At 31.0% G+C, this 24147-nt stretch overlaps 1 protein-coding gene across 6 annotated transcripts in view; it reads left to right on the plus strand.

Moving 5' to 3' along the window:
* The first annotated feature begins 10006 nt into the window (after window positions 1–10006).
* Window positions 10007–24147, plus strand: part of Rbp6 (RNA-binding protein 6) — a 475370-nt gene continuing 461229 nt past the window's right edge. For 5 of the 6 annotated variants that reach the window (XM_026639024.2, XM_026639026.2, XM_026639025.2 and 2 more), the window contains exons 1-2: window positions 10046–10287; window positions 10363–10403. In XM_026639024.2, the coding sequence (XP_026494809.2) occupies window positions 10229–10287; window positions 10363–10403 (100 nt within the window). In that variant the 5' untranslated portion in view covers window positions 10046–10228. Of the gene's footprint in view, window positions 10288–10362; window positions 10404–24147 lie in introns of all 6 variants that reach the window. The other variant, XM_064215506.1, reaches the window with a different exon arrangement.

Genomic DNA, 24147 nt, shown 5'->3' on the forward strand with positions numbered 1-24147 from the left:
TTTGTCATATATAGATAGTTATGGTTGTGTATAGGTCAAATTTCGCAACATATTTTTAAGTCACTTTTATCCGACTTATACCGAGCTAAATCTTTGCAAATTTTTGAGCAATAGAATTCATATTTTTTTTATTAATTTCACCTGTACCTTGCACTGATACCTGTACTAAATACAAACCTGTTTTAATTTTTTTTCTAATTTATAATTGTTAATACACAACGGACACATAAAGAACTGTCAAATGTGGACTCTGACGTAATTTCGATAAATTAAATTTGACAAATCAAATGAAATTATTTAAAAAATTGCGGGGTAAATCACACTTGTTCGATTTTAATTCATCCAATTTGCTTATTATACTTTTAAAGGTGTATTTTATTTGTTCTTATGAATGTTATTATTAGCATTTTTTCGCTCTTTATTATTATTTATATTTATTGTTTAGGTGTAAGTCGTTTCAAATATTGTGGCTGTGTAATAAATTATAAGATGATCCAATCTTAAAATGTCTCTCATTAGTGAATCTTTTCGTCATAGAAAAATTACCTATATAATGTAATTTGGATATTGTCGTACAATAAGTGCGTTTTAATTCAATAATAATTAATAAAATTCGTAGTATGTAATTGACTACCACTTAATAGAATTCAACGCTTAAAAAAAAACAAAAATATATACTTAACATAAATGTTAAGTTAAGTATATTGCCATGTTCATATGCCATAGAGAATTATCGATAATAAAAATAATTCTAAACAATTTTTTTTATAATATTTACTCTGTGGTTGTCGATTTAAGTCAAGAAATGCTTATACAATTATCGCCATTTATGAATAATAAGGCTTTGAAATATCTAAGTAAATGTGTATGTGTAATATTTATTCCGGTGTGAACTAGTGATAATATTATCGATTTTTCCTCTTGAACGCATTAACTTGGTAATTCGCTTACGTCGTGATGATAGTATCCATTTAAATATCTACTTTTATAAAATAATTTATGTCGGTGTAACGGAAGTCGTTGATTGTGTTTTAAAAGGAAAAATTCAGTACAGATAACTAATTTAAATACCTTTTGTTTTTACAGATAAAATATTAAACTCTTATCAAAAAAGTCTAAGTCTTTAAGCAGAGTCTTAAGATATGTTATGTTAAAGCATATTGTTGCTTTATATAGTTGTACGTCAGTAGCAGTTATTAAGCTGTTTAGGGCTCGAACAAAATCATTAATCCTCAATAAATAATAAATGAAGTATTGGCTTCTGCGTTTATTATCTACCTTAATTATGTTTCGTTATTACATTGTAATTATACGTTTGACCTCCGACTGCCTCGTTATTCTTCAAAAAATTCAGCGAACATTCGCGTAGTTAATGAGCAATCGGTTACTTCGACATGTCATGAATACTAGGAAATTACAAAAAAATCTCCGACGCGTACAATCGTACATACTTCATCGATTTCTTTTCGTAACTGTAACGAAGAGATATATCCGGATGGTTATTTCTGCAATAGATAATATTCATTTACATTTATTTACACCTATGAGGACAGTAGTCATCTTGAATCAGTGGCCGTTTTAATTTTGCTTTGACAGAGTAGCGAAAAAATCGTTTCCGACGCGAACGTAACGAACCAATAAGTCGCAAATCGAATGTCTATTTGTACACCTTACCAAGCCGCTTGCTCCATTACTGTGTAAATGCGGCTATATACTTAATAGTTATCCGTCATTTTGGGGAAAAATATATTATGACAATTTCTAAAACATACGTTCTTTTTCCAATTAAGTTCCTTATCGCGCGTTACACTCCAGACAGTGCGGATGAGAGCTACACTAAAGTAAGTGCCAGTTTTCGACCGACACGACACTTGCTACAAGAAATATAAATGTTATTTTAATAAATATAAATATATATATATATGTATATGTGGGATGTAGGGTTGAAAGAAACCACAAAATATCCACGATTTATATTGTTTGCTTCGAATTTACAAAAAAGTACGTTACACTTCAATACGTCGTGCCGCCATCGTGTCTGCTTTTTCTACCTCTCGCTCATACCTACATAATACTCTGTTCAACTGTCTCTGTCATCATTACACTATTATACTCTCGCTCTCATATTGTACCTCCCAATCACACACCTAACATTCCATAACATATATATATTTATATATATATATGTCAGAGGAGCAGGATGCCGAACAGTTGGGTTCGGGGATTGATCCGACATTTGGAAGAATCATAATAATATCAAAGGATTACAATAATTCATCTCGATTAAGAGCAAATGGGTTTGCAAGCAACCATCGCATTCGAGTAGCTTGTCAAAACATAACGACTCGCGTCAAAACTTACGACTCCTTTCGGGGTGACCCGCTCTTAAGAGCATAGTTTGTAAGCGTGGGAATTTATTTTAGAACACACACATAGCTACTTTCCAATAATACACTTGCATTGTGCAGTGTATCGTACGCACCCCCTAGACAATTAGTTGCTTGTTTTCGTTGCTACGAATAAATTAAATTTTCATTGCGCGTTCATAACGTAGGATTTATAAAAATACATTTATTTATGAGTAATGTATTAGCTATAAGGTTGTCACTCGCAAACACAATTATAAATTATTTGTTAGCATAGGGTGCGGTCAGAGTGCATTAAGATGCCTCATATACATTATGATTTTTATTGATTCTACTGCTCTCCTCTAACTAAATTATTATTTTCTGGATATTTTAAGGTTGGTAGGTATAACGAATTAGGGCGTTAAGACACATTAAATAATCACTTACTTAAATTATGTAAATAAAAATAATGGAGGTAAATATTAATCAGTTTTTTTTTAATTAACTAAAAACTAAAGACATAAATCTTCTTGGTTAAACAAGTCAATTAAAATTATTTTATATTACACAAAAATCAGGGGGGCGGCCCGCTGACGGTATCTGGTCATGAAAGGTACTAAGTATAGCATCAGTACAAAATGGAATGTATATCAACCGTTTTTGCTTAGCACTATGCACTATTTTAATTAAGCATTTAAATAATTAGGAATTAAGCAGACGAACTAAACGACATGAGTTTGGGTATGAGTTGGCGTTTGTTTTAAATTTCGTATTAAGAGAAAAAAATAAGCAGGATAGTGCAAAAATTACATTACATTCAGGTTCATTCGGGTATTCACTATGTTCATCCTTACAATTTTGTACTTTTAATTCGACATTAGGGGCAAAATAGTTACCCTTCGTATACTTTTCAGATTTTATTTTTTTACGATGTGATTAATTGTCGTATTTACCTAGTTTATGTGCTTAAGTGTAACAAATATATTATAGTTTGTTACAAAAAAGTCCAAAACTATTATGACAAAAGGTTAAAGGGTTATAGGCTTTTTTCTACATAAAATAATTGTACGAATGTACCCCACGTATTGGTATGGTAGGGGTACGTTCGTACAGTAAATGCGGTAAATTCGTACGCTATGGGGTAGATTCATACAGGGTAATTAAAAAGCCAATTAAAATCGTTCAATTTTTATTAATTATTACAAAAATAGTTATTTATCAAAGAACTAACTTAATAATATGTGACTTGACTAATAGTCGATAAATCTTGAAAAGTAAAAATTAACAATTGCATCCCACGACACTCGCGCCCCACCCTTATGCTAACTTGTCTATGTGTGCGTAGACGATTCGCGAAATTATAAGACTCGGCTCGAAATAAAAACTGACGTGCTCCCACCTTGAGATCTGGGGAGGGACTGAAAATTTATTGACAGCGATGTCGAATAATAAGTCAAAACCGTCAAATGATTTTCTCCATACTAAAAAGTATGGACGACGAATGCCAAAAAGTAAGCAATATTTAAATAAAAATTACTATAATATTATGTGATATAATAGAAATTTAACACGGTGAACTTATTATTTACACTTTTGTGTCCCCATTTAATCAAAAATACATGTACAAACTAGCAGCTAAATAGCTTAAAAAATGCTAATAGAAAAGGTCGATTTCAGTGTTTGGAGTGATGTTGACGATGAATTTACTGAGTTATTAATACAAATTTTATAAATATCATGCGGTGAAACTTGAGATCTATCTATTAAGATACTGAATGTTTTTTTTCATCCATAATCAATGCTCCAGTTTTAAGATATTTCGAAAATAGTAAACGCTATTTAGGCGTTCCGCAAGGACTGTCCTCTTAAAAGTAAATCAGCCATCAAAGATTATTGCCAACTACTCGATTTATTAATTATCCAAATCAACAACCAAAGTAACCGCGCCCCGTTATATATATATATATATTATAAACTTCGTTACCATTACTTAATATTGTTTTTAATTTAATTAAATTTAAATGCTATTACTTATTGAATGAAAGTATTAAAATAGAATAATGGTGGAGTTGTAACATCCCGAATAAAAGGGAAACAGTATAAAATGACTTTTATAGCGTTCTATTTTTAAATTTTACTGTTACAAAACTAAACGTAAGGCCTTTTTATGGTTATCTTCAAAACAAAGTGGCGAAGAATAAATAGAGATACATTGGAATATTCCTATTTATATTTTTAAGTCACACTAATAACAAGAATTCGATTAATTCTGGTTACTGACGTGCCGCTCGATTTCGTCTGCTTGAATGTTTGATAATACGAATATGTAGGTTTCTGAATATTCTCTTACAACTAATGTACTATGCGTAGAATTTGATAAAATGTCTATAGTGTGATATGTGTGCTCAAATATAACTTCGTCGAGTTGAATATAAATCGAAAATATTAACAAATCCCGTCAGACATCGCCGTGCTTATGTACATATATACCAATTGTGATGGATATTATTTGAACGCTATAGAAGTTAAAGTGCCATTAAGTTGCTAATTACGAAGTGGATAGTATATAAAACTGAAATATATATACATACAAGTATATGTCGAGTTACATAGAAATCCGTCAAGTTTACTCATCTTTAACAGATATATGTACTGACATCTATTTTTATGTATTATATACACTCATTTCATATGATATTAGCAGTTCAATTCTCTAAGAATCTCTTATCTCACTCGTGAATTGTTGTCGATCGATTTACTGTGATCGATTTTGATTCGTGTATCCTGTAAATATAATAAAAGTCAATGTCGCAAATCACTATCTGTCATATGACGCTCGTATTCTGCGATGAATTTCGAGATTCTTCTTACGAAATATCTCTATTGCTATCAATGGTGTCTCCCACATTAAGACCGAGCTATGCCAAAGTGAACCAAGCCACAAATAGCATATGGCTATGCTTACAGTCGTTATGATATCTTCACGTAATTATAAAGTTATTAAAGAATTTATATTGTAGCTTCTTACCAAACTGATGATAAAATCTACGTTGTGCCTCTATCAACTTTTAGTTATCAACTTACAACTTACGGAAATCGCAGATTCAAACTAAAAACTTTATATTTTCGGAGGTTTCAACGTTTTTTCGAAACTGATAGAACCAAATAACTAAAAATCATGAATGAGATACATATTACAAAGGCATGTTAGTTCTATCAGATAAATTCGTGGTTATATGTAGATGATAGTTAATTTAAAATCTTAACTCGTAAATCACAGGCCAACTCTAAATGGTGCCGTGACCAAAATAGTAGCGAGTAGAATGCGATCAGTTATAATAAGCGAAAGAAATTAAATGTGCACGTTATAATTTATCGCGTGTTGAGTTGTTTTTAAACATACATACATTTAATTTGAAGTACAAAATAATTAATATCCTTAAAATACGTAAACTTATGATGATTGTGTCACTATTGATAAAAATTAATTTTGAAAGAATCGATTTCTCTATTTTTTTTTAATTTCTTCCTCCCATTTCTTGATTCAGCTTCTTGGTATTGATTTGATACATAAAATCTTATATAGCTTTTATGTATCAAATATAATAATTAGTCTAATATTAATCTAATAATCTAATAATTTTATACATACATATTAACCATTGTCAATTTATCGAGATATAATCTAATCAAAATTAAGATGATCAAATACACAATTAGTTCTTTTTAACGAGTTAGACATACTCTTAATAATTTGTTACAATGAAAAAATTTTAAGAAAAATATATAAATATTATATAAATATATATTTGTGAGTGAATGGTGAGTGGTGATATACTTTTTAGTAAATATAAAAGTTTTTTTTATTGATTAGTCTACAGTATAACTAGGGATTTGAAATTTAGGAAAGGCTTCATAATGTTGAGATACTCTAAAAAGATTCTTGCGAAATTTTATTTTACAGTGATGCACTCGCTCATACTTCATTTAATCTAATTTAGCCGTTCAAAGTGCCGTTCTTTTCTTTAGTTCATATAATATCTAATATTTTAGTACATAGAATATCATCAAAACAAAACAAATAAAGTTGATGATATTTATATTTGCTATAAGGCAAACATGTTACTCAAGAAAGCACTAATATATTATTTAACGTTCGAACTACCCTAATGATTATTATTAAATAAGGAAAAATGTGTAAGTTCTACCATACATTTTAACATGCGATCACTATTTGTGTTACCAGTATGATGAGGACGTTTTCTTTTAAAACTTAATCCTGTACTTAATCATTTTGAGTTTGAAAGTTTAAAAACGAAATTGTTTCCAACATCGTATGTTTGTACGATGTTGGAAACAATGTATTAGGAATACGTTTAAATTAAATGTTTATTCCGCTTAAACCGTGTAGGTATACCTGTATTTATCACGTCGAGAGTATATTTTACCTGCGCAGTTAAATTCCCAATTGACACACACAAACTCAACACACGTTAAACATCGATGAAATCTATTATTAGTTTGTGGGATATAAACAGAACGTTTGCATATGGTATTATCGGTATTCAAGCTGGCAATTTCAACTTTAATATTGTATGAGATACAAAATATTTTTAAAATAAACCAAAACACTCGCTTGTAAAACTTTTTTTTTTATTTGGAAGTCTTTAAGGGGTTTTACAGACTGGCTTCACCATAAGATATACTTGATGGTACGACTATAATCCGATTTATTATTGGGCGTAGCATGAATGTTTAACACTGTTGAATCCCACGCGGACTTAGCAGCAGTTAGTTTTATATAAATGTGTTTATATAGTGCACATCTTGGTGCACTAAGAAAATAAAATTCTGTGAAAGAATTCTATAAACAAACTCGAAATAGATCTCAATCGTCAAATGGCAGAAAGTAATACGTAGTATTTACTGTAATGATATAGTATAAAAAGTCGCTTCACGGCGTCTGTACGCTTAGATCTTTTAATCTCCGTAACTGATTTAATGCGATTTTCATCAATTAACAGAGTGATTAAAGAGGAAGGTTTGTATATATATATTTAATACATGTATATTATATTAATTTCACGTTTGCTAGCTGGAAAAAAACAGGTGTTTCTTTTTATGTTTGTTCTTCAACCTTAAGGTTGTATATAAACCCTTATTGCACTTGCGTGAAGCCAGGTCGGGTAGCTTGTTAACAATATTTATAGGATATACGCATCAAAATAGCGTAACAACGTTAGTCGGTTTTCAACATTTAACGATCGGGTCGAGTGTCGAGTGTCAAATTTGTTTCAACTTCAATAGCTTTGCTGTACATTTTCAGTACTAGAGTATTATTTTCAAAATATTTTTTGTTACTATAGTTAATTGTGTACATTTTGTATACGTGAATATTATTATTTTTTATTTTATGTTATTATTGTGGATAAGTACGAGAGATGTAATATAATATTTGGTTTTTAAAAATATATCGTTTCTAATCTATCATTTTTATAAATTATAAATAATTATTTATTATGTTTTGTGTAAATTAATTATCTTCGATAAAAATACGGTCATTGTGACATTTTAAATATGAATATCGATTCACGTGCCGTTCCAAATTTCTAATTTTAAATATGAGAATTCAAATATAACTTTATTCCACTTGAAATATCGTGACATAAAATTTAAAATATCTTCAGTAACATAGAATATTTGCAATATTATATGTAAGCTTCCGATTACTTAATCCCAAGTTATTGCGCTTCCGTTGAATTTAAGTGAAAAGTGTCATGTTGGACGATACGAAATGTTACGTAGGAAAATAAGAAGGCGTGAAAGATATTGTTCGATTTTTTAATAGCGACAAAGTAATATAAAATCGTTTTCAAATTGCAATAAAATTTATTCATATTATATCATTTTTTTCATTGAATGATAATTAACTATATAAGAAGGAAGATTTATGATTATTAAAAAATATTGTTATCATTTTGCGAAAATATAAAATGTATCTTGTTGTATATTAGTGGTTCAATGCCTAATAATTTGTCGAATAGCTTGTCTAATTTATTTTAACATTGCTTAAAAGTTTACTAGCTGTGACGGAAGTATCGCACGCTCGCTACGAAACGGATTGATTGGATTTACCGATTGCACTCATCTCTTATGCATATTCGTAGCTCCCGGATTTTTTAACATTACGCTTTTTGCTGAGTATATGATATATATGTAATACGATTCATTACGATTAACGCGAGATATACTCATGTAAACTGATCAATAAGAATGTACGAATTATAAAATATTAAACCGAAAGTATCACTATTTTGACTACGGGCTCGTCATATTCGTTGATTTAATTGGGAAGAAAAACATATGATTTTTTTATTTAATATAAATTTTCACAAAGACCTAGGTAAAGACCTAGGTTGTGATTTTTTTATGGTTGAAAGTATCTTATTTCTTATGTGAATTACACTAGAGATCGCTTTTAAAAATATACAGAGCTTATCATTATTCATTCATCAGAATTATTTCATTAATATCTGTAATATCATCAACGTACAATTGATAATACAAAACGGATATTAATAAGAGCTTGCCGAGGCATGCTGTGAACTATCCATGACGTCATTCGGGCGTAACGAAATGCTTGCTCGGAATCCCTTGACTGCCGGTATTTTCTATTGAGAAATGCTCGCAATAGAGACGAACATTGTCGATTGTACGTACGTAGTTCTTAAATATAAATTCGAAATCCATTTGTACCGTGCGTGTGGCACTTCCATCATGATTTAGTTAACACTTATACATCATGGAACAGAATTGGAACCATTTCATATGAAATGATTCCAATTCTGTTCCAAATTATATTGTTTCCAATATATATATTTTCCCTATGGTTGCCATGATTCAAAACAAACTAAATTTTTTTTTGTTTTCAATATGATGACATTTTCATTTACTAAATTTTAGACCATAAGTGATATTATAATAATATATTATTATACTTATGTAAACATATTGAAATATCTAATATAATAAATAATCACTATTGTTGACTCTACCTACTTATATCACACTACTGCCAAATGTTTTATCTAAATGTGAGCTTGTATAACAAGTAATAAAAAGTGTGTTTATGAACTATTGTATAATTTTATTTATTTATATTAATACTACTCTTCAAAATATATAAGCGTTTAGTGCGAAGCGATGTCTGTCATTTAGATTACAACGTAGCATTTTGTTCCGCGTAGTAAATCGGATTTTCGCGCTACCCTATTTCATAACATTGTGTCGAGCTGTTATACGTCGTTTCGTTCTGACGCAATAGAAACCTTACAGTGTTCATATGCAATTTTCTCGAAATAATTAATATGCGTTTTCAATTGTAACAGTTGTATGCAATACAACTAATGGTATCGCTTAAAAGGTTTTTTCATTATATATCAATATTGATATTTAGAAGGTAAAGTTTCGAAGTTCAGTCGTAGCGTGGGGGTGGCTTGTCGGTAGTGGGTGCGCGGTGGGCGTGCTCGCGGGGGCGGCCGTTCGGCGCTGCGTGCTGGCGCGGAGCGTCGGGCGCGGCGGGGGGCGCGAGCACGTGTCGCGCGCTCACGTGGTGGTGACGAGCGCGCTCGCGTCCATCGTGCAGCCCGTATGAATAATTGTGTACGAAGTGAATGAATCGATGCGGCGGCGGCGCGAGAGCGGCGGGGAGGCGGGCGGCGGTGGCCGCTGCGTGGAGGGGTGCGCCGCGACGCGGCAGTCTCGTGCCGGTAGTCGGTAGTGTAACCGAGCGACTCCGGGAGCCGTCCCCGTCGCGCCGTCGCTCGCTCGTAGTCGTAGTGCGTCCGCCGGCCCGCCCCACGCCGCCGGCGTTCGAGTCCATGGAAACCCAAAATCAGGATGTGGCCCACAGCCCCGCCGAGGTGCCCAACGACCCGGGGTACGTGTGACCCACGTGTGTGCCGATGACATCTCGTTCCGGTTACAGGATCTAATCTTCATGTTTATATTGCAGGAAGATGTTCGTCGGAGGTCTCAGCTGGCAGACTAGTCCAGGTACGCAAGTCGAACGCCGGCCGTGCCCTGTGCGCGCCGCCGACGGAAGTGCATCCGATGCACTCGACAGTGATGTCTGATCGTCTAGTTAGATTACGGGAGATCATAGAGTCAATAGTAAAAAACTACGGAAAACGGGTGTAGAATTCAGTGATGAATTTCACATTCGAAATATAAACATCGGCGAAGTTTGGTAATCAGCTGATTTGTTGTGTTGCGAAGTTTTCGTTATTGGTGAAAAGCATGTTGTGCACGTGACTTTTTCGACATGAGATTCCTACGGAAGATGATTAGAGCGCTGGCAATAAGTTAATATAGATAGGTGCAGTAATTCAGTTAAGATGTCAAGGTGTATTGGCAGTCAGGTGTGCGGTGGCGGCCATGCCGGTTGCGCGCGCAGCTTCCACGGTTGCTTTTGACTTGTTCCATATTTAAGCGAAATTCATTCTTATTGTAACAAACCTTTGGTATAAATTTGAGTTGATTTTCGTTAGCCGGCTTTTATCCTAAACAGTAATCACAACATAACCTCAATTTTAAGTTAAAAGTAATGTATACGTATTACGTAGAGCTCGGCACCGGCCCTTTGCAAAATAACTGTATTCTATTAACAATTGGCAATAAGTTTTAATTATCTGTAAATGAAATTAAAGGTTTTTTCTTTCAAAAAACAATACAAAAAAGAAAATTGTTTTATTCCAATCCTCAATAATTTTATTTTTTAATTTCGTTTTTTTTTTCGTATGTTATGTTACTAGACTAATGTCGCGATATATTATAAAATTCACACAAATACATAGTTCCAATGAAAATATTCTTCCTTGCATTTATTTTCGTCAACAATCAAGCGTATTTTATTTTATTGTTTAAATTAATTGCGCGAATGCTAATTGTAAAAGGTCCGGTGCGCGTGCGCAAGTGATGTGCCGCTTGTGGTATTGGGTCGATCGCCCACGCTGCACTTTGATCCCTATATCTATGCCAACTTTGTTCTTCTTTGGAAATATCTAGGGCGATTTATCTGTGATTATTCTGAATTATCACTTCAACATATACATTCTACACGTTGGGTTAGAAATAGTCGTAAATATATTTTTTAATTTAATATTTAGCATCGGTTACAGTCAACTTTTACTTTCTGTGGCTTGAGGATAATTCTTAAAGTCATTTTTGCTTATTTTATTAAGACGTTTTTTACAGTACTCAACTTATGGCTAGGTGCCAAATGCTGTTTGAGGAGAGACAGTGGGTGCTTTCGGAAAATATAAAGGAAGAACTTATAAGTACTTGGAACGACCTGCCTTAAAAAAAATCTTAATGTGCCTTCAGATAACTGACTCGTTTGTTTTACGTAAGTTTGTTCATCCTAACGCTGTTTGTTGGTTAAAGCTGTTTGTACTGGAAGAGTTTCATAGATAAGATATAGGTATATATATATTTTTTAAATTAATATCACGACAACTTGTTATCGTTAGATAAGAATTGAATGCTAGACGTCTTAACCTAATCTCATGCGTGAATTCCTTTGTCGTAAATATTCAAGTTGGTTACATATTTTTATTTAAAAGTTCAATCAAAACTGAGATATGGGTATGAGGTGTAATGTTATACTTTTATGATTAGATTAATTGGATATTGGATTTATAAATAAAATTGGATTAATTTTATTATAAAGCATTATTTTAATATGATTTGTTGATTTTCGTTTTATTCGAATGATTTTGTTGATGCAAACATTTTACCAAAAACATCTGTTACGAAGAAACAAAATTAAAAACATTTTTATCAATCGCTTTCTAAACGTCGTTACACGACAATCTTTATGTATCTTTGTCGTACTTAGATATATTTTAATAAGAACCGTTTTGTTATCTAAAACGGTTTTCCACAATATAGTACAAGGTTAGTTTCTAACTTTGTTTGTAAAGGAGAAACTCATTATTTTAGAGTTACGAGCATAAGCCGTTTCACACCGAGGTAGTTCGTAGACAAAAGGTTGAGTTTCATTATCTGGCTCACTTCGCGCGCCTGACATATCATTGACACGCCGACTCAAAGATTTACACTGTCCGACTTTAACAGAAATAAACACAGTACAAAATGCATACCGTTGAGCGAGTTTAACAGGAGTCCTTCGTCCAAGCGTTTAATCATTATATTAATAGGATATTTGAGTAATGCATTTGCGTAACGATAACATAAATATAAATGATAAAGTATCTTATATTAGCGTCTGTTATTGCACAACGTCAATTTGCATAAAAAGTAAATATAACGATGAACAGTTTAGACCCTTTTTAAACTGCCATATGAATATAGAAAAAACAAATAATCAAAAAAATAAAAGAATGGCAAAGTTCTAATTATATCCTTATTAAACATTTTTAAATAGAGAACTGGTTTTAAATGAAATTATTACGTTTCGATAGATATCTGAAAGGTAGCAGTTAAGGTTGAATTCAATGGAAAACGAATTTTCTTTGCGAGTTGTTTGTAAACTGATGCAGCTTTAGGTCGTTGCGTGGTCGGCTGGACTCGACACAATACAGATGAGAACGGGATCGAGCTGAACTCGTTACGGTTATTACCACGACGATTGTTTGCTCGGATCGCGTTCGCGCGACGCGCGCATTGCATCTACCAACGACTTACTCAACTGTTTTGTTACACAAATTCCTTTGACTAGTTTATGAGCCTTGACAGAATCGTCTTACACTACGTGATCGGGAACGTTTTTGTCTCTTTTATTTAACTAGGCTATCGAGTTACATCGCCATACACGTATAACGTGACCGCTATCGGTACATGCTATATATAGAATAAATACTTTATAACCCATTAATCAAAATTAATTCGGAAGCCACTAGATTGTGTTATTTGAAAATTATTTTTCAGATTTCTTTGACAAGAACATTTTGAAAATTAAAAAGTTATGTTTAAATTATTTTTTATGACGTAGCAATATTCCTAAGTATACGATTCTATCACTTAATCTACTACGAATATGTAAGATATTGGATTCGTTTCAGACTGAAACGTTCGCGAAGATTACCGATTACAAGGTATACACTTTTGCCATCGTCTTTTATTAATCCTTGACTTAGCATACGTTCAATAATTCAATAAGCCGTCTATGCAGGAGAAACGGATTGTCTTCATTTAATTTCCCCTAAAGTTATCGTCATGACGTCATCATGGGGACAAATTTAATATATAACCAAATGCATAAATAATTGGCAAATAAAACAGTTAAGTACGACAATTCTTAGATGTAATGACCTGCGAGCAATAATACGTTACGCTGACTTGTAGACCATAGCGGTTTAAAAACGGTGAGCTCAATCATTTAAAACTATCTGTTTTGCAAATTTAATACTTGTTTTATTTAATTTGTCTATCGTTTTTATATTGTATTATTATTGTTGTAATTGTCGAAGATCTTTTTTAATTTCTTTAGACGCTTTTTTATGTAAATATATTGCTAATCGATTTATCGTATTAGGTACATTTTATACGGCGATTATAATTGTTTATAAATATTTTAAAAATTTTAAATTGAAATAAAATGAGTAAATATTATAGGGAAACATATTACGTCACGCACGCTCATACCCATTATTACCTATGAAGTTCTTAGAAGATCTTCTGAAGTTAGGTATGGAAAATATAATAGAAACTGATATTACTAAATTGCAATTTTCCCTACTTACTCCAAATCATAGCCATTTATATATATTTTAAATAGATATTACTCAAAAAAAAAAAAACAATCAAAATGATGATATAGTAGGTAAATATCAGTAAGTAATGAAACATATCTACTGATATTTACAAAGATGTCAATTTTTTTTTTCCGTATTCTCGCAGAAACTTCTAATCCGATTAATGTAAAATGTTTTCATTGTAATAGATAAACTATTGTAATATGAAGGTTTCAAGATAGATAAGTCATATATAATATGTTTATAGATTGCATATTTTTTGAGATATTGTTTATTATGTCAACCCATTCGGGCAGAAAATTGGCGGTCTGGGCGCTTTCCAGACGAACACTCCCAAACTATAATAAATACATGATAACTTTAAAAGATTTGTAGATCAAAATGTTTACAGAATAGTTCGTTGCTGTATATCTTATTATTTATAACGCAAAAAACACAGTTTTATATTTAAAAAAGTTACGTCTAATGTACGAGCGTTAGGAGTAATACTTCTTTTATATTTATTCATTTGCAGCGAATACATTCGATTCTATTATTAAGTGCCGTATAACCTAACTATATATATTACGTATTGATTTTTTTTTAAAAGATATATTTATATTTACATTATTGTAGTATCGGCAAAAAGTAACCAATACAATAATTACATAAAATTAAGATGTTTACGTATATCTTTTAGTACGTATTTTGAAGTTAACTTTTACGTAATACCATATATTAAATATATATTTAGCTCTATTTCGCAACTAATTTCGTAGTGTGGGTAATTTCCGTTCGGTCGTAAAATTTTAACCTCAATATCCCCATACGAGTATAATATACGTTTAATTTTAAAAAGGGATAAATGTCACACAGTATTTATCCTAATCAAAGCAAATAACATCATTTTAATCGTTTCTCTGAATAGAAAATATCTACCGTCTACGCATTTCAAATTGGACAAGTACTTCTTACATTCCTACAGGCAGATGTTTTAGCAATGAGTACGACCGGAGATATCTCTTGGTTCGCATACTGATTATATGATATTGGCAATACCTACATAAAAAATATGGATAAATATCTAAAAAATATAAGCAAGAATGACACTTTTTTATTGCTACACACTACAGAACTAAATAATTAATGCTATTTTAAGTTTCAGCTTTCGTTATTTACATTCAAAGATGTATTTTGTTTCAATTTGTTTTTGAAGTTTATTTGTCATAATTATCAGCGTTCCAAAAATATGTTTTTTTTTTTAAGTTGGATTATCGAAGTGGCTAAGCCGTAAATTTCAGTTACCGTCCCATATTATATACTTTCACTGAAAGAAATATAAACTGCTCATGTCAATGTCGATGCTCTGCCAACAATTGGATCTAAAGTTAAATTATATTCCGAGTTCCAATTTGCATTCCAAAAATCAGATTGTAATGTTGCCTAGTTTTTAAATGCTGGCACATTAATAAGTAGACAAAAAATATATATATCTCCAGTGCCTGTATTAAGTCGAATTACACTGACTCACTGTTCAAATTTGAATATGGAATACGTTGATGATGTTCGTGTATACTACTACTACTACTACTACTACTACTACTACTACTACTACTGATAAAACATGTAACGTTAATAATTGACTTATATTTGTGTCAGATATTCATTATACAATGCGGTATACGTTCAACAGTTTAACTCCCTTAAAAAGTTTTACATTTAATAATATTAGATATACACTAATTCAATTAACTTTGTTAATTAATATTTTTTTGGAATATTCGTAAATATTATATTTTGTATGTTGGTAATTATTTTCGTCACAACTTTGAGTGAAGAACTATCTCCTACATTTTTTTTATTTCACACTCTAGCTTTAGATAAGGGATTAAGAGTGTTAGGATAAAAAAAATTAACTGTGCTTCTACATGTGTTCACGAAAAAAAAAACATTTGTGCCCCAAAATTACCCTTGAAAATCGAGTTTCCTTAATTTAAACTATACATGCGTAAATGTGTCAACAAACTCTACACAAGTATCTAATTACAATTTTTCTTTATTTTTCGTCTAGTAGAGTCTGACTGACCTACAGACAGTTTTTTTATCGGTTGTACGGAAAGAAAAAATTAATTAAAAAAAAATACAACAGATGATTGATACAAACATTGATAGAAAATAAATTTACATAATATATTGAATATAAAAGAATAATATTTGTTATTTTGTTTTACACGTATCTTGTTATTTCCTTGAGTGATGTGGTTAATTATGTTTTGGGTAATCGAATAATATAAAAAATAATAGACTGATATAACTTATTATTTCTTTTATCACATTAAATAAATACATACATAAAAATAAAGATGGAACTTTAACGAACTTAGTTAACAAATAATAATTTAAAACATTTACCTCTGCTATATTTATAGTTTAACAAAAAGAAATAAAGCAAGCTTAGCATCCATAGAATGTCATAACACGTCGCAACAAATTATTTCTCTAATTTCTCATTTCTCCAGGCTTACATAACATCCAATATATACACCCAGACGCACATCTGTGATCGTTCGGTTCTGACGACACACGCCACTGCGTTGTTGTCATTACTCATACGTCGCGCACACGACTCCACGTTACCGATCCACCGCCGCATCCGTGAAATGTCACATATCATAGCCGCTGTCACTGATAATCAACTTTAAAACGCGAAACGTAGGGAATACTTCAGAATCCAACGGTTTATCACTTGTTACATTTCTGAATTCCGATGAAAGAGAGCAGCGCATCTTCAAACGACATGCTAATTGACGGCGGCGTGAAGCGAGGACTAAAAGCTGAGACTATTTTTTAATTTTTCGTCAGTCCGTAACGTTTGTTCTCAAGTAATAGAAACTTTACTAGGTTCTATGAAGTAAATTTAAAATATCTGTTTGCCAGTTGCTATTATAAAGATTTTTTTGTGACGCATCTCATTGTTAATAAGTAGTAGTGTTGTTGATTGATGTATTTTGTCTTCATTGCACATATGATCGTAATATAAGTATATTTAAATGTTTATATGTTACTATTCATTATTATTATTATCTAATTAGGATTTTTTTAATATAAAATAGTTAGACAGTCAAGGGTCCACATTACTGTAAGTGCCCAAAACATGAGTTCCGCAACAAATATTAACCATTTCTTTCAACACCAATGCACCACCAACCTTGGCAACTAAGATGTTATGTCCCTCGAGCTTGTAGTTTTCCACTGTCTTACAGACTCTTCTAGTCGTAATATACAATACTGAGCTCTCGCTCGCTCTTTGGTGGTAGAATATGTGATGAGTGGGTGGTACCTACCCAGACGGATTTGCACCCTACCAAATAAAGTAGTTTTCTTTTTAAATTAATAGGTTTTTAATTTTTATAAATTTTATAATGCCGTCTTTTAAAGAGATTTTAATCTAGGTAATTAGATGGAAGTTAGACTAAAAACAGAATAAGACATTTACTTGCCGTGACAAATTTTACAGTTATTTCAATTTATTAAATCACAAAGGTTTCAACTTCAATTCTTTAAAGATAAAATGGAAAGAGGATCGTTTTTATTTATTTTAAGAAATTATAAGGACGGTAAGAATACGAATTTTAAAATAATTAACATCAAAGCAAATTGTAATTAAAAAAAAAACAACGAGTAACATTCATAAAAATTCCGTAATTTTTTGTATCAACTTTAAAAAAAATATATGTTTGTACTATTTATAAATGCTGGTGACTGAATTGCACATGTCATCTGCAACAATTTTATTATTCATGTGAGTAAATAGGCTGATCCGTTTAGCTGCATAGAAAGGGTATACACACAAAGTTATATCGAACGTCATCCACACACACACAAATAGCCTACCCATTTGTGTGTGGTGTGTGGATATGTATTTGTAAATACTACTTATATAGATATCAAAGTACAATACACTAGTAATTTATTATCATGATTTATACGCGTATCAATCTATTTGGTTTGACGCTACTGTGTTTTCGGGACGGATTCTGTCGACCACACATTCAGTTTGTTACTTTACGTACGGTCATATCTACACATCATTCTATGTATTTCAATATTGATAAAATAACAGTTCGTTACCAAAGTGATTGATTTATTTTATTAATTGTATTATCATCGTATAACAAATGGAATAATTGTTTGACTACTTCTAAATCAAAATAGTTTTTGATTCAACTACGTCTGTATCTCATACGTCACTATAGAACTACTTAAGCGATTCATACGTGCGCGTTGGAATAAAATTTGTAATGATTGACTCTGTAAATATTCTCAGTGTAGCTGAATAAATTCAAGAGTTATTCGACAGAAAAAAGTATTTTAGACGAAATATAAGCGACTTTGTTTAGTCGTAGTTTATAACTGAATAATGCAAAGCGCGGTTTTATTGACTCTTCAACCGCCTCATTCGTGTTGAACTATTCAGAATAAAGACGTAGATTATGAGACGACCTCGAGTCATTCTGCAGCAATAAAATGTTTTAATACGTTAAATCTTGTCGAACTTCTCTACAGTTGAAATAAATTGTATTTCTATAATTGTGTGATATCCTTTCATGATTTTATTAACATTTAAAAATATAATACCGTCTTTATCTGAAGCAAATATTTTTGTTAACGCATCTGGTCGTCTTTATTTTATTTATGAATCGCCGTCGTTTCTTTAAGTTTCCGACCTTGATTCTGAATCAGACTAACTGATATCTTGTTGTTTGTGATTTATATTCAAAGATATCGGAGCGATATTTCGTTCCATTGTACTTGTTTCTAAGTTTTATCCGAGATATCCTTTTCTCGGTATACCAAGTTGATTTACAGCAGCTCATAAGTGTACCTAAGGATGTTTTGTCGTTTAACGGTTTCTGTTAGTGGAATTATCATTCATATTGATTTTATTTAATATAAATATATAAAATTTCATATAATAATAAATTTTGAAAACACATGATTGTTATCAGTATGTATTTATCGAAAGATTCTTCACATTTATAAAATCAATTTAAATAATTAAAAATGGAATCATTTTTAAAAGGATACGGATATGCATTTTATTACATTGGTTCTGAGTTTTATTTGATAATCGTAATAATCATCAGATCGTTGATGTGTCGCGCAATATTAATTAAAATTTTATTGAATTCGATGCCGGCGAAAGTAATTATCCCGGCAATACTGACACTTGTTTTTATGAGTATCCTCTGTATGGAGTAGGCTGTCGCTGTGTGGGGGTAGACGGCATTACGCATCAGGCGTGTATCCTTTTTAATATTATTTTGATGTTAAGCCGATACAACATTCTAATAATATTATTTTATTTCATTGTATATTTTATATAACATGCAATAGTACCGTGTTTGTTCTTGATATATTTTTAGTAGATGGGATGATTTTTGGTTGACTCATTGTACAAACTGGTATTGGAAAAATGTTCCTAATATTATAACTTATAAACTAAACTATGAGTAAACTTATCTAAGATATTTTTTTATATATAATATCTATACTTGTATACTAATATTATAAATGGCAAAAGTAACTCTGTCTGCCTGTAAGTCTGTCAGTTTGTCTGTTGCTCTTTTATGTCCAAACTATAGAACCGAATTGGATGAAATTTTCTATGAAGCAAATTAGAACCCCAAGGAAGGATAGGCTGCATGCTTAATGCGTAACACTTGAAGATCATCCTCTAAAACGCGTGTGAAGATGTTGTGATTTTTGAACTTTTAACATAATTGTTATCTATTTCAATTGATTATAAATCTAAAACATTCAGATACACCATTAAAACAATGGTTACGCATTGTTGTATATGTTACTTACTTTTGATATAATATTTTGATTATACATCAGAATATGTGCATATGTGATATATGCACATATTCTGGTCCCAACGGTCTCTACTTTATCAGACGTAATCTCATTTCAATCCAATTACTTTTATTCTCAAAGTAATGTTTTCGTTTTATGTTATATAAAATTTTCTATTGTAAAAAATATGTATATAAGTGCAAATTCAGTATTAATATTAGAGACGTTTAATAGTATTTTTAAATTATATTTAATAACTCACATTACAGAGATATATAGGTTATTGAAATAAATGTTTTTTTTTGCTGCATTGGTATAATAGTTAATTTGAACAGATGCAGATCTAAAGGTCGCAGGTTGAAATCAGGAGTAGTAATTAGGTTTTATTCTCAAATTACAGGAAAAAATGACAAATATTCTTAGACAATAAAGTTAACTACTAGTTAATTTTTTATTTGAAATCATAGAAATTATTTTGGTTTATACTTTAGCCGTAATGTCGTAGGTATCCCTTCCATTTCATTCAATTTTTATGATTCTGACATATCTTAGAAATGTACTTAACTATCGAATAAAATAAATTCAGTTAACGGTCAATTAGTTTAAGAATAGACACATGTGAGATAAAGTTATAGTTTCCCGAGACACATAAAATTATCTTGATAATTAATCGTTCATTTTTACGACATTAAAATTGCCGTAAAATGTTTATGTTTACACGCATTATAGAGGTTTATTTTAAATTAATGATTTGATGTAGATATTGCTAAAACAGCCTTGTTACAACAGCAGTGTTGTAAGAACTTAAATATACCTATCAGAACTTACGATAACTTAACTCCAGACAATGTATTCTATGAATTCATTCAAGTTCTGAGATAAGCGGATGATCTCTATGTAATGGAAGAGATTGTATCATTTGGTTATTTTAGACATTGGTTACAAAATTATGATAAAGGTCTTATAGCTTTAAAATATCAGTAATTGTAGCGATAATATTAAAGATAATAAAAATTGCATTTAGCATTTATATATTATTCGATAATAATTGTTGTATTTTTGTACAACTTTTAATATGGGAAGGTTATATTGAATTAGTTCTAGCATAATTTGTATAAACCATTAGTGCGTAATTATTCAAAAACGGCAGCACACTATGTTTGTCTGTGTTTACAACAAAAAATTCAATACTAGTTCTGGAGAAGTAGGGTTGCCTAATATAAAATTATCTTTATTTACACATAGTTAACTGTCTAGCTAAATTTGATATAAAATAAAATGTCAAATAACAGTCGGTAAATATACAACGGCTAGGTTGAGTAGATTCACATATGACAAATTTCATCCAACACATGCATTTCCTCAATAGGTTTTCCTTAACCGTTGAATACGAAATGAATTAGAAACACAACTTAAGAAAATAAAATGTTGGTGCCGGGCTTAAATCTGCTATCTCGGTATAATATCATCTCGGCTGTGAATTTCAGTTCTACAGTAAAGAGTAGGCGCCTACATGCCATAGAAATGGTCGGAACTAGAGCCAAGTGCTTGCTAAAGGTCAAATCTATGGCAACAAAAATGCAGTAACAATCAGTGCGGAAAGACATACTTGACAAAAACCTGACGTGTATATATTTTTTACTAATTGTAGAAATATAATTATTTAATTTAAGGTATTATTATCTTATCTTTAGTAATTTGATACGCGTCTAGGACTTGATTTAGGTAACATTTGTTTATTTAGTTTATTATTCCTAATAAAATTGATGTGAATAGATTGTTTATAAACAAAAAAAAATAAAATGTGTGCTTAAAAATTTGTCACAAAACATAAAAGTTGTCTTATATCTACAGCAAAATACATAAAAAAGAATAGTACGCGAATTTTTACGTGCGTTCCTTCTTGATTTTTTTTTTAAATAACGAAATTCAAATTAGACCTTGATACTTTATTTTCGATCCGCTCAGAATCACTTTTAGTTTCACAATAAAATCGTAACTATATTATTGAAACGAAACTAATCAAATTGAATGTTTAAAAAAAAATAAGACAAAGAGACAATAAAGCGTTTTATTTACACGTATTGCTGTTATTTGTTTTATTCGCATGTAAATATAGTACTGACCGTCGGTATTATGTTAACGGTTTATTATTTCGGCCTTCATTTGTTCCATCGGAATATGCATTACAATATGCACTAACAACAGCGCTAATCCTTGCCAATTGTATCTTTTGAAGAATTTATTGAGTTCTGTTTGAAGACTTCTAATACATTTACAGTTTCGCAAATTATAGAATACGTAGTTAATTTTAACGTTATTTAGTTAAATTAATAGCGACGAATTTCGTCGATGTGTAAAATCGTATCGGGTGGCTGTCACGACTGATTTTGATAATCAAGTTGGTAATTATTTAATTTGTTAAAATTATATTTGTCCTAGATTGTGTTTGGATTATTATTTTAATATCACGCAAACGTGTGATGTTTTAAGAAGGTAGTAGATAAGTATGGTACGATTTAATTTTGTCTTTACGTTTAAGTATTATATTAAACTATATGATCCGGTGTTAGGGCTTTTAAAATGCCCGTTTAAGGGGGTACCATTTCTTCTAGTGCCAAACTATTATTTTGTAACAATTAGGGTCTGTAGTAGATGCAATTATTGGCTCAAGGCGCATACAACTTTTCAATAGAATGTACATATTGTGCACATATATAACTTTTGTTAACATATATATCTTTCAAATGTTAAAAAAAAAAACTGTAAACTTTGTATATTATTAAACACTATAAATAAACTATAATAACTAATATTACAATTTGAATAAAAAACTTTTTAACTATTTAATTTAATCAATAATTTATTATTAGGTGATATTTATTTCAGTTTTTACCGGAGACTTAATTCTCAAAAGAAGTCCAGTGACAGCAAGGTTGAACCTTCAGGTTTAAATTGATCCAAAGATTTATTACAAGTATCAGCAATATATTTCTAAGTAATTATATTTGTCGCTTTGTTGACGTAAAATTAAACTGTGCTCAATGTACGTACGTCTGTCAATAGTCAATAAATACATTAGATCTGTGCGTATTTCACGCCACATACATCACTAATAACGTCTCTTCTATTAGGTTCAATTCTAGCTAATGGTAAAATACAAGAAATAAACAGACTTGATTTATCGTAGTTCCGTACAGCTGAATTTATTTACAACCGTACTTCTAACAGTGACTACTGACTTAACTATTTTTAATCTATATTTATATTAATAATATATTTTTTTTAATTTATTTACAGATTAATTAAAATTCATTTGTAGAATTAAATCGCGAGACATGATATAAATGATCAGCTCGCTTGATCAAAATATTAAAAGTAATTGACTACTGAGACAGAACAGAATCTCTAGATAAATTGCAACAATTTAAGCTGCTTAAGAAAATCCTTAAGAAAAAAGGTGTGCAGTTTTTAAGAGAGCTCTGATTTAAGAGAAAGTACTTGATATATTGCCAAAACACGTGTCTCACCGGTACGATGACGTTACGATCGTAGTTGAATAAACACGTTTTCTGAATCCGTGCCTGGCATAAATTGACATCGTTAAACTATTAACGAATGCTTTTTGCGGTTTAAATGATTAAGTACACGCTAATTGACAAGTGACCGTAGCGTAATTTATGAAAGATAGCTCCTAACAATTCTCGCCGTCATGCGTAATTTTCAATCGGGCTCGTCTTGACTACTTCGTGTTGAAGAGATTACTATTTGAGTGATAAGAACAACTCATGTATGTATGTATATATTTGTAATATCTCTGGTTGTTATATCATTTTTGTTGTTCAAGAAATTAGTAATTTGAAAATGTATCATTGTTACCATCTGCCTGAATAGATACACAGAAAAAAATGAGTCATAAATCGTACTAATGAGTTAGACATTACTTCTTACCTAATAATTTCACTTTATCATACGTGCGTCCAACATACATTTAAAAAGTATGTTGTCAATTAGCTGGCGTACTATAACATTCATTAGTAGCCGTTACAAATTCGTTCTAAGGTTAGAGATACTTCTTAATAAATTATATGCGTAGGCTCATCAAATTTACTAGACAGAAATGAAAATAGTCTCTCACGGGACTGCATTGACGGAATTTTGCGTGAGTGTGACATTCAGCTTTA

The sequence above is a fragment of the Vanessa tameamea genome, chromosome 8 (assembly GCF_037043105.1).
Source record: "Vanessa tameamea isolate UH-Manoa-2023 chromosome 8, ilVanTame1 primary haplotype, whole genome shotgun sequence".
Lineage (NCBI taxonomy): Eukaryota > Metazoa > Arthropoda > Insecta > Lepidoptera > Nymphalidae > Vanessa > Vanessa tameamea.